The sequence below is a fragment of the Leptidea sinapis genome, chromosome 1, assembly GCF_905404315.1.
Source record: "Leptidea sinapis chromosome 1, ilLepSina1.1, whole genome shotgun sequence".
Classification (NCBI taxonomy): Eukaryota; Metazoa; Arthropoda; class Insecta; order Lepidoptera; family Pieridae; genus Leptidea; species Leptidea sinapis.
The window spans coordinates 24,987,612-25,001,023 of record NC_066265.1 but is presented as its reverse complement, the minus strand read 5'-3'; the positions used below and the strand labels follow the sequence as shown (position 1 = coordinate 25,001,023).

Below are 13,412 nucleotides of genomic sequence, written 5' to 3'. Positions count from 1 at the left end.
ACACCCTCAGGCTCTTAAATTATAAATGTTTATTGTACGATATTACATTGTAATATTTTATAAAAAAAAGCCCGCTGATTTTCTTGCGCCCGTTCTTCTCAGATCTCAGGCAGTCTATTTTGAATGGGTGGTAGTTTTTGACGTTCAATAAGTCATTTTGAATAGGTACTATTAAATATTTTGGAGTTCATTAAGAAAACTGCATTTACAAATCAAAATGGTGCAGAAAGTGTCCGCCAGTTAGAATGAAATCAACAGAAAAAGTTTGGTTTTACTTCATTGCATTTCTAAACAAAAAATTCTATCATAAAATGATAGAGGTTTTTATTTGCGCACATCACGGCTAAACTACAGGATAGATTTCAATTAATTCTTCTAGGAATTAAAAAAATATATATATTGCGATTTTATCCCTATTTAATATCAAGTAACTTAATTTTTAAGAAACAACCATAGATCATTTATAGACAGCTGTGACATAATAAAAATGAGTTTAGAACTAACCTCTATTTTGAGCAATTCACGCACACTAACACAAAGTGTCATCAAATCGCGAGTATAAGACGAGCTTTTAACGCACACTGACAACTAATGTTCCTGGCCTGTTTTTATCGGTTGTCTAACAGCAAGAGACACTATCTAGACGCATAAATTATCTAAGGAAACAACGATTTTCATAATAACTACGTGCTGAGTCATGTGTGTATCTGGACGAAGTCTTTGGTCCTTGTTTTTTAGTAATCTTAACTATTTAACAGCGACACGTCTATTCCATGAGTCGGAGCGTTGTAGCATTTTGATAGTAGTACAGTAGCTTATTTTGATTATAATATCATAATTAAAATAGTAAGCCCCGAATTAGTTATTTGAAATAGTTACTGACTTTAAGCATTACTTGGGCATTGCCCATCTGTCAGTCATACGAGTATGTCTATTAAGGATAAAACACCTGATGATGACGATGAATATGCTCTTGCATATTTCTCATTGAAAAGAAAAGCTCAACATAAACAACTAGTTTCGCTTATTTTGCATACATGGGTATTCACGACAAGAGCTTTACTTCTGTTTACAGAAGAGCAAGACAACACAAAGAGCCATGGAGCGTAGCGTATAAAAATAAGGAAAATACACAAAGTCAGAAATGAACAAATTAGACAAAAAACTAAGGTAACCGATGCCCTCATGCAAGCCCTTAAATTGAAATGGCAATGGGCTGGTCACATAACTCGCTATAAAGACAGCAGGTGGACACTCAGAATCACGCAGTGGAAGGGACCTAAAGGAAAACGACGAGTAGGCAGACCGAAAAGAAGGTGGGCTGATGAAATAATGGAAAAAGCCGGGATGGATAGCAAATAACGGGTAAAGACAGAGACGCGTGGAAAAAGTTGGAGGAGGCCTTCACCCGAGGAGGGTTCATATCCAAATAAATAAATAACCCATACAAATAAGTAACACGTACTAACATATAGATATTAAGAAAAATATAAACTAACACTAAATAACAACATCTGAAATGTACATATATTAAGGATATGAGATAAAAAAGGTTTTATTATTATTATTACTATTATTTTGCATACAAGCAGATCAAAATTAATAAGAAATTAACAATTTAACAACCTTAATTCATGAATATGCTGTGTAGAAATAAAGTTACAAAGCATGTTAAAATATTGGAAAAATAAATATCTTTTGTTAATACGTCACCGAAATGTGCAGCAACATTTTAAATATTTCATTTATATTATATTATTATTCAAAAATTATATTTTTTTTTATAATCAAATTATTTAAATAGATATAGGCTTCATTTTAGCAAATCTATTTAATAAATTAAGTAATATTGAAATATTTGTTATTATACGTTATCATTAAATTCCATAACTTTATCGAAAGTTCGCAGTATTACATTACAAAGAAATTATGTTTCTTCAGCCTCTTTAATATAATTTTGTGAATGTTTCATGCTCGTATACTGGATTGTCACATATCAAAAGCCAAATAACTGTTAGAATGTTTTTCCCATGAGTGATCCGGCTTCGTCTATTTGTATGCCTGCTTATATTTGAAGAAAGGACAAGGAAAAAAATAAAAAAAAAATACAAAGACTTGGTTTATTGAATTTTTTACATAATTTTTCTTTTTATTACCTATTTATTATTACGACTTTGCTATTTGACTTTTGTCCATAGGACTTGCAATTTTGGCAAAAATCGACATAAACCGTTTTTTACCTTAAAACACCCAACTTTTCCACTTCCCGACCTCAGACCGCCCGTAATTTATTTTTCCTTTCATTTGTGTTATATTATATCCTCTTCCGTTTCCAATGGGTTTCGTCATAATATTATTACTTTTTCACTTTTTATCATTTTCAAAGGCTTCAGCACTGGTCTACTATGTCAATGTCAAGGAAGTTTTGGTTACAAGATGAGACCATCCTATGAATTGGAGAGCGGATGCCAGCATTTGTACGACACTTTTTTAAGGCAAAACCTTGATTAGCGCGTGTAGACCTAGAGATTTGACGCACAAGAACTCGGTAACACAGCTTGCGTGTTAGGTCAATGCAATCATATTAATTATGATTGCATATGTCATATAGAAGCATTACTTCAAGTTGTGCACGTTTGGCTTTTAAATCTAGAATACTGTATTTTTCAAGCAATTGATCAAACAAAATATTGGTTTTTGTACATCTGTAATGCATAGTGGGTTCTAAATAGAAACAGCATATTCAACTTGTGATTTGTATGAAATTAACAACGTTGAGGGTTTCTTAAAGTTACGCATAGTCCGCATAATAAAACCATACGTTTGGTTCGCTTTATTTCCTATCTACCAATTATATGTGTATCAAGAATTAGATATATGTATAATATTAAGTAATAAATATATACTTTTTTAACATTGAAATGAATAATTGTGATCCTCTTTTATTTTTGAATCGTAAATGATTCTTTCTTTTTCATTTAATCAATTTGAGACTGCTATGGAATAATATGTAAGAATGTACCTTTGCATGCATTTGCATAAAATCGATTGTCTATGAGTCGGCATGTCGGCCGTCATTATTATTCGTCAGGTACAGTTCTTTTTAAATACACGTTTGGATTCATCAGTGTCCGTTTGATACAAAGTTTTGCTACTAAATGAATAAAATATTTAAATTTGTTGACCCATACAGCCGAATGGTTAGTGACCCTGACTAAGCTAGAGGTCCCTGGTTCGAATCCCGGTAGGTGCAATCATTTATATGATGAATATGAATGTTTGCTTCCAAGTCATGGATGTTTATATGTATTTATGTATGATTAAGTAAGTATATTGTATTAAATATATTGTTGTCTTGCACCCATACTACGCCTAGTTTGGGGCAAGATAATTTGTGTAAAAGTGTGTCAATATTATATTATAAAATAATTAAATGATTATATGTGTAAGTTCCATGTTCATAAGTAATGGCGCGGATTTCGACAATATTCTTGAAGTTTTAAAATTCGTCTTTTTACTTACGACAATACTTCAACGTTAAAATTAAAAATCAAAATTTTACCTTTATCTCAAGTCATATAGAGTTTATCTTTATTTAGTTTTAATTCAAGTTTATATAATCAAAAGTTCTGCGATGCAGCTTTGCGCAGCTTAAGAGTGATGACAGACATCGTCTGAAAAATATCTATCTTATGTTATTTCCCCCGAGTATCGAGCGGTCTCGAGAACAGTAACTCAAAGCGAGTTACATAGCATGAAAGCTTGTTAACCCATCACAAACTTGTAAACTTTAATCCTTGGCAAGCTGAAAACCGTCAAGACATCTCAGAGTTGCAAGTAACTGCGTCAATTTAGATGGCTTATATTATTATATTATTTTAACTTATGTATCAAAAGCTTAGTTTCCTTACATTTTTTTATAAGGTTTCGACATAATTTTATACAAATCATCTTATCACTAGTCATAGCCTGTATTATGGGAACAAGACGATACTTAGTTAGTTAGTTAGATATAATACCCCTGATTCGGACACAAACATTCACATGTAATGAATATACATAATTGTTTGCAGCTACCGGGATTCGAACCCGTGACCTCTAGGTCAGTAGGTACCGTGCGTAGTTTTAAATTTAATTTAATGAAAACATTACAGATATAAGTTAAAATCTGAGAATAATAAATTTTATCTAAGCTTTTATTCCTTCCTTTAAGGCAAGCAAGAGAATGTGGGCTGCGGTGATCACTTAACACCAGGTAACCTGTACGCTTGTTTGCCCTCTAATCAATAATTTGTTAAAGGACCTTTTTTATTTGTATTTTAATAAAGAATATAAAAGAAATTGTCCGGATGAAAAGTAACTATTCCTTGCAATTGTTTAAACAATATGGCACAGGGTTGCCCCATAGCAATATGCATATTTATCAAGCATTTATTTTCTCAAAATTGATTCCTTTAGAATTATTTTTGATGTCATTTCTATTATACTAGATACTACTACCGCTTCTACCCTTGGGCACACACAGCTCCATCTTCCAATGTGAGTGCGTAGCCATCAAGGAAGCCGCCAGCGCTATATTAAGAAGAAAGGTACATGGCCACAACATCAGATTTCTTTCTGACAGTATGGCGGTACTAACAGCGCTGAAGGGTACCACACACAACTCAGCACTAATACACGAATGTCACCAAACCCTGGAGCAAGTTGCCTCTTATAACCAGGTAACTCTGCAATGGATCAAGGGACATAGTGGTTCGTTGGGTAATGATGCAGCGGATGAGCTTGCAAGGCGGGTATCGGTAAATACAGTGTCTGGTGCATTGCCACTTCTGCCACTGCCCTTCAGCCAAATGCGCTCATGGATACGCTCTCTCACCAACGACCTACACAACACCCGATGGATGAATGTCTCAAGCTGTAGACAGTCGAAGGTGGCGATACCTGCACTATCGCCCAAACTGACACGTAGACTTATGAGCCTCAACAGACATGACATCCGTATAATGGTGGGCACCCTAACGGGTCACACATCACTAAACAAACACCTTTTCACAATCGGCGTAACGGACAGCCCTAAGTGCAGAGGTTGTCTGACCGAAGACGGAACGGTCGCTCACGTAATCCTGGAATGTGCGGGGGTGGCCAACCAACGGACAAAAACCATAACCAATACAAGGTCGCTCCAAGAAGTCTGTGAACACCCCAGGAATGTTCTGAACTTCTGGAAGGAGCTGGGCTGGTTGGAGTAACCGGCCATTACTGCACGCAAAATGGACCCATGCTAGTGGTTTAATTGCGGAAACAGGAGCCCTATACCATACCATACCATACCATACTACCGCTTCGGAAACAAATGGCGCTATGGGGGAGAAGAAATCACGCAAGAATTTCTCATTTTAATAAAAAAAATATACAATATTGTACTGTCATTGCTATTGCTATAAAATAATGATAATCAAGTCCCAGGCTGTCCGATCACTTAGATATTCAGCTGTGGAGTAGTAGGATTTACGACATAGCCATTTTTTAATAAAAAATTTAAATTTATTCATAGATAATGCCTTTACGAATAATTATTAAGAAGCCTACTAGAATTAGTTTGAAGCAATCCCTTATTTCTAGTTTTATAATAATGAAAATCACTATTAAGAGCAAAAAGGTGACGATTTTTGTGAATTTATATTAAATTTTCATAAATGTACTGACAATGAACAGTCATAATATTAATTTCATTAAATTTTTCATTGAGAGAATGTCTATAACCAAGCTTATATATAGCTCTCTTTTGCAGAGCAAACACTATATCAATGTCAGCAGCAATGACCCCACAGTAAAATACCGTACGTCATGATGCTGTGAAAATAACTGAAGTACACAAATCTAGCGGTTACAACATTCGTGTACATTCTAATCTCTCTAACTGCATATGCCGCAGAGCTGAGTCTATCTGCTAGTTGGGAAATTTTACTACAATACTCAAGGTATCGTCTTCATTATTCAACGCCATCATAAAAACAACAACTGAATATTCTTTTCTATTTGAAAATTTATTCGTCTGCAATATAATACTCCTTGCGATTTAATGAAAGAGTCGGGCTCGCTCTCTAACCGGATCATTATTTCACAACTAGAGCTGTTACGGTAATCTTTAGACTCTTAAGGTTGGAACAATATCAATTTACTACGCCTAGGATTACAAATACAAAAAGGCGAGAAAGAATTTGGCATCGTACCATGACTATACGAGTTAAATCGATTTTATTAATGAATAGCTCTAACTACCCAGTGTTATCCGCAGAGCTTAGTGTAGAAGACTTAAAATATTATCTATTTATTTATTTAAGTACACCATATCATATACAATACAATTTTTATGGTCTTATTTGTCTTATCTTATTTCAATTTGTTGTTTTAAAGTATAGGAAAATTATGGTGAATATAAAAATTACAAAAAATACTCACTAATTACTTTTGTAAAATAAAACTAATATTATGGCTACTATAAAAAAACATAATAAGAAATAAAAGTAAAAATCATAAACTTAACCTATTAATTGAAATAAAAGAGAGAAAAAAGAAGAAACTACTTGAATATGCAGATTGAGTACCAGCTAAGTGGAGACTTTATTCTTTTTGCTACTAAGCAATGCGATATTCGATTGAAATTTAATTTTGGTATATAAAATAGTTTCAACTTTATATTTAAGTATGATGTCGACCTCCAAACACAGATTTAAATAAAGATGAGACCTACATAACCAACGCTGCTATTACGACACCTAGCAAATAACACTTTTTAAATTAGCACTTGGCGCCTATTTCTGCCGTGTAAGCATGAATGTGTAAGCTTACTGTGTTTCGGTATGAAGGGCGCCGTAGCTAGTGAAATTACTGGGTAAATGAGACTTAACATCTTATGTCTCAATGTGTCGAGCACAATTGTAGTGCCGCTCAGAATTAATGCGTTTTTCTAGAATCCTGAGCGGCACTGCATTGTAATGGGCAATACGTATCAATTAACATCAGCTGAACATCCTGCTCGTCTTGTCCCTTATTTTCATAAAAAAAGTTTAACATAATTAACTAAGGTTATAAGATACCGAACACTGCATACATCATTTAAAACTACGTTTTAAAACAGAATTATTTTATAAGTGATAAAATAAAATCTGTAATTATTGATATCATTTGTTACAGGATAGAAAAAAATGTGAATATGAAACAAATTACTTGTGTAAATTTTTGATTTTTTATACCTTTTGAACATGGGACAGTTTTAAATCAATATCCTGTGATTTTGTCAATGAGTAATATGATCTATAGAACCTGGAAATACGTAGTTATTGTTAGTTATAGTTTTGGCCTAGGTGATTTCTGAATTACTATCCGTTTATCCAGATTTACAAACATAGAAGAGGCATTTTTCTTATGACCGCTGCAGTTGAAAAAAGTTGTGTAAAAGCAGAATATTTACATTTAGTCTAAAAGTATCTGAATGATTTGTTTAAAATTCCAAATTTAAAGTTTTGCTTTTTTTGTTGTTGTTAGATTGGTAGACGACTCTCAAATAGCAAAATTGCTATTTTTTGTGAAACCACATCTATTGACCTATTTCATATGGGAGAAAACACCAATCAAAGAGTTAGTGTTAAATTTTGCATTGTCAATGGAATATGGTGATCGTAGACATGAAAAAAAAATGTTAAAGAAAGCTAACGGTTAATCGAGCCTGTAAAAATACGTGCTTATGAGTGGTACAAAGTATTCAAAAGCGGTCGAGATATGCTGGAAGATTTGCCTCGCCCTGTTAACATTAACGTCTTGAAGGAAACATCACAAAAGTGAAGTAAATTACAACTGAAAATCCTCATTCAAGTTGCAGAGGGATAGCCGCTGATCTTTCTGTGTCTCACAAGTCGATTCATATTATTTTAAATTATCATTTCGGTAAGAAACATACTGTCGATCGGCTAGTGCCAAAAGTGTCCCGCATCAATCACATATTTTGGTACAAATTAAATTTGTATATTTAATTCCAGAAGGAAGGGATGTCACAAAAGGAAAGTTTTTAGAAAGAGCGACATCCCAAGTCAATATCCTAATATGTAATTATTGGGTTTGAACAAGTCAATATCCTAATATGTAATTATTGGGTTTGAACAGGTCAACAACCGTAAAGTAGATCCTGTAGATGGAGCCACAACCTGAGAGTTGAACAAGATTTACCAAGATTTACGGCTTTGTACTCGGTTACTCGGACGATTGGTTCAGTTGGTAAGTGCGCCAGAACGAAACCCGAGAGGCGCGGATACAAGTCCCGCATTGTCTATGAATTTTTGTACATACAACTTTGTATATTTAATCTGAGAATTGAGGGGCATCACTTAAAAATAATAAACTGTTTAGTCCCAATAGACCTGAATTTTCTCCGAACACTCAATCACATAAGAGTTGCTATGGACATGTTAGAACGAGTCAATTCTGACCCAACATTTTTAAAATGCTTTGTTACTAGTTACGAAGCTTGGGCTTATGAGTTTCATATGCAAACTGGTCTACAAGCTTTTGGAGTGGCGCCTTCGAATTGAACCGAAACAGAAAAAAGCACGCCAAAATCGATCAAAAGTTTTTTCACTTTTGTAATGTGGTCTAAAAGCAACACTGTTTTTATTTAAATTCATAGTTGTAGTTACAATAACAGAACATATTGCAACAACAATTGATTAACGTCATGAAGCTAAATCAGTTTGTAAAGGGGCATTGACATGGAGAGAAAAACTGATAAGAAACTCCCAGCATCATCATGTTATTGCATCATCACTGGTTGAGAAACTCTCAATATTTTTTTTCCTGGCAGACGAGAACAAAATCGCGCTATCAGACTTTTATAAAGGTGAAAAGGACTCTAACTCGTTGTTTGTACATTGAAGTTTTTTGATATCCGTACTGGATTTTGATGGTGATATCTAAGCTTATGGCGTATCCTGCGAAGGTGGAACTCGAGGTTGGGTAACGTTGCTCATAAGTCGTTGGAAAAGAATGGAATGAAACTGATCGTGATTGAAACGAAAGTAATGATATTTGAAAGACATGAATATATAACAGTATGTTATATTTATATTGATGGTGAGACAATGGAATAAATGTAATAGTATATTTTGGAAGTTTGCTTACTACAGATGGAAACTATTAAGGAGAAATTTTAAGGATAGTAGAATTAGGGCTCATTACACAGGGTCTTGCACGCGCTTATATGCAGCAATTCCGAAGAAATCACGTGCTTTTGAAAAATAAAAATACTTTGCAGAGAATGCGGGCTGTTGCAAAAGAAGAATGAACATTGAATAAATTCGGTAGAAATGATAGATTTGCATAGTGTATGCAGAGTTAATTTGAAGGACAGATTAAGGAACAATGATAACATAGCAGTGTGCATTAAAAAAAGAGGTAGGTAGTTACAGTTATTGGCAAGAAAATGAAGAGGGGTTTGGTCACGTAGAGACAATGAATGAAAGTAGATTGACTGCTAGAGCAGTTAATTAGAATAAACATACTATATAAATGGAAATATTGGGAAAGGTCCACCTAGGCATACCATTCCAAATCAGTACGAGGATGTGTAAAGAAAGGGCTAGGTGAGGAGTCAACTAAAAATAAGAGAGTATGTGAGGTTTACTAAGAAGCCAGGCAAAAATGTCAGGAAAGTGGTAAATGGAGGGATGTTATCTCTGCCTAACCCACCGGTAGAATGGTGTTTCTGTCTCTTTGTATTCTATTCTAGCCGGCAACGTGTGTACTCGATTGAAGAAAGATAAGTAAATTGGAGTGATTATTTCAATATTCCAAAAGCAGTAATCTTTTTTAATGATTGGTCCTCTTTCTCTGACACTTAATAATATATTAGATATTACATTTATTTGGAACTACGCTAAATTTCTATCTAATTAGATCTAAGAGAAATAAGAATAAATAATATATTTTGAAACTTTTCATAATTAGTTTTGTTTGACAAATATTATCATGTTTAAATGACATAAGAGACTCGTAGGATGGATTTTCAGTAAATAAATCCTTTAGTATTCATTAAATATAGGAACAAATAATTATTGCTAAAATTATTAACAATAACATTTATATGATAAATATGGATGTTTGTTTCGGAGTCATGGATATTAATATGTGTTTATGTATGTTTGAGTAAGTATAGTGTATTAAATATATCGTTCTATCGCAACCCATAGCACAGGCTTTGCCTAATTCGGGGCAAGATAATTTGTGTATAAATGTGTCAATATTATATTACCTATATTATTATTATTATATTGAGTTGAACATAACAATAATCAAGCTACCTTGAAATGAACTGTCATTTTAAACACTTTTTACAAAAAACCGTATTAAATCATATACTTACTTCATAAAAACATGCTAAAAAAAGTTAAATTACTTAACACATTCTTGGCAGATATTTTAAAGAATCCCTAGTGATTTAAATATTACCCAGGTATAATAAGTATACAATATTTCATACATTGCCTAGGTATTTTCCGGAATACCTGAATTATACAGATAGCCGGTAGAATAAATCATTAAAAGTTGAGTTTAATTACACTTTATAATAAAATCTAACCCTGAAATGGTTTTCTTAAATAATAAAGGGTAAAAAAAGTTCAATTTCAACGAAACGTAGTTTTAATATTGGCAATCGAAACATGCTTAATACGGCTTTTTAGTAAAATAAAGTAATCTATGAAATTACCAAAAAGTGTCTTACAAAATGAAGTCCCTTCAATTTGCTTAAAATATTCAGTTATTACCGCGACGCTTTTTGTATTCATTATAAACGCATTAGGATAAAATTATTATTATTGTAAGTATAGAATCTATCTAAGTAAATAATATCATTCATTATTTATGAAAGTTAATATAATATAATATGCCAATTCAGTGTTGGTTTGCAAATAATGATTATTACAAAAAAACCTTATATTTTTGTAAATTAAAAATGAAAATTTGAAAAAAAAATGCGAACTTATAATATTACTAATAGGTTTAAATTGACACTGTGAGTTTTTCTTTTGATAATTATTAGAGAAAAATAGTTATTGTAAAATTAATAAATAAAGGTATCACTTTGCATTATTAGATATGTAATTATAATTATTTTAATAGCAAACAAGAGAATTACCTCTAACAAGTAAGCTTAGAACAGCAAAAAAGAAATACATCCTTTTAAAATATTGTATCCAAAAACTCGGTAATCACATCACAAAACTTTTCCCTTTCAAGCATAAGTCACTCGCGTGTGTACTGGTACGTGAACACGTTATTGTCTAAGAGATATTTATAAACACGTCCTTCGCCATCGAGTGCGAGAGTTCGACTAACGAACGAGTAACGACTTTGCGTTTGTTTCGATAGCCGCTCTTGCCCCGCACCCACGCGGGGTCACAAAGGCCCCTTTACATTTTCATGATCTTACAAGTAAAGTCATTGAAGTAGGCGGCGTAATTTGATAGAGAAGCTAAAATTAAGTTCTTCGAGGTTATTTTTATGGATACAAAGAGAACGTTGTCAAATATTACGATCAATTAGACATAATTATTTAATATTGATTTTGAAAAAAATCTGTTTGTTTGGTAATATAAAGATAATGTCCTATTTTTTATTAAAATTATGTCACATGTAAAATGCTTCACTTTGGTTTGTGCGTGTTGATATATCTACTCTACTCGTAAATTACGAGTTACGTAACCCTTTTGAAGGTTATAATTATTATACAACACTAGTCGAGAGCCGTCTGATTCCTCATCATTTGTATATTCCTGTCAACTACGCGCGTAGGAGAAATCACCGTCTTCTGGTGGAACCGGCTTGTCACACAGTAGCGCATCGCGGCCCCCGTACTACGAGTATTAATACTGTTTATTCGCCTCGTAGTAACCTTCCCGGATACTAATTATCTATTTACGTACAGATTTGAAGTGTCGATGCAGCTTTTGCTACAATTTTGTGAGTCCGCGCACAATTGGAGTGGTAACTAGCAATAGCAATTAATTAATGTAATTGGTTTTGTAAATAGCGTTTCAAACAAATCAATAAATATTTTTTCTTTTATATAAACGATATAATGTATTTTTTTGCCCAAATGAAATTATTGTTTCATATTGATTTTCCTTGAATTTTCTATAATTATATTAAATATCATAAAAATTATTAGTAATTTAAAAATCCTCAAATCCTGCTGAATATACCGTGAGTGCTGCAGAAGCCGTGGCAAACCTTGAGTACATTTTAACGCAAAACCTTACGAAAATTATGTTTATATATAAATGTAAAATTTGCTAATAGGAAATTAGCCAGTGAGATTCTTGTACATGTTCTTCTCACAGCCTTTACTTTTCTTAACAGACGATACTTAAATATGGCCTGACGTTGCACATTCATTCTTCTTTTCATTTAAATTAACAATTTTATAATCTTCTTATTAATTGATACACTAGTTTCAATACTTTAATAGGCAATGAATAAAATTTGTTAAGAAATTCAGATGGTGGTTAAGCTAATCAAGTATATATGCTGGAATTGAGCGACAGGTAATAATAATAATATATGTTCTCAAATGTAGGGTTATAAAAATTTATATTTCTATAAAATTATTACAAACAGGTCAAATGGAAGTTGGACGCAAACAAAGGGTTCAGTAGCATCTTAATACGTTATACTATTTAAATTATTTTTAACCGACTTCAAAGAAGAAGGAGGTTCTCAATTCATCGGAATGTTTTTTTTATGTTTGTTTGTTTTACCTCAAAACTTTCTACTGGGTGAACTGATTTTGTTTAATTTGAAAGCTGGTGCTTCCCGTGTCTGGTCAGATCTGACAATGGCGTCCATGAAAACTATAAAAGTCGTAAATTTGCTATACGTATGTAAATGAGAAATTTACGAATAACTCAATATCTCGCCAACCGATTTAGATGATTCTTTTTTTATTGGAAAGGATATAATTCAAAGATAATTTGGTGAGAGTTTTGTTAGATTCTGATTACGGAATCCATGATAAAGTAACGAAACTCTTCAATTCCTAGAAGCAAAATAACGATATTAAGCCGAATGTTTTTATGCTATTAAGATATTTAAGTCATCTACCAAAACATAGTTATGATCAAGTAATTGTCGTAGTCGAATATGATGATCAATGGGACTCCTTAACGACTTACAGTAAGGGCGATCTGTGGCAGAATCTCTGTCTGTAATCAAATTGCAAAGCGCTTACGTTCATTGCTGCATTGAAAAATTTAGTATATCTACACAAATTTAGATAAATTGTAAGTTAGTGTACTTCAAATTCACTAAAATAAAAAATAAAAAAAATTAAGTTTATAATTTTTTGTAAAAAAAAAAAACAT

The 13,412-nt window shown here is 32.7% G+C and overlaps 1 protein-coding gene across 1 annotated transcript in view; it reads right to left on the bottom strand.

The window, feature by feature from the left end:
* The window catches only part of LOC126969774 (uncharacterized), a 33,339-nt gene extending 21,972 nt beyond the window's left edge, over positions 1-11,367 (bottom strand). Inside the window, exon 1 of the mRNA XM_050815340.1 lies at positions 11,189-11,367. Coding sequence (XP_050671297.1) covers positions 11,189-11,228 — 40 coding nt within the window. The 5' untranslated portion in view covers positions 11,229-11,367. The remainder of the gene's footprint in view (positions 1-11,188) is intronic.
* Between the last annotated feature and the right edge of the window lie 2,045 nt (positions 11,368-13,412).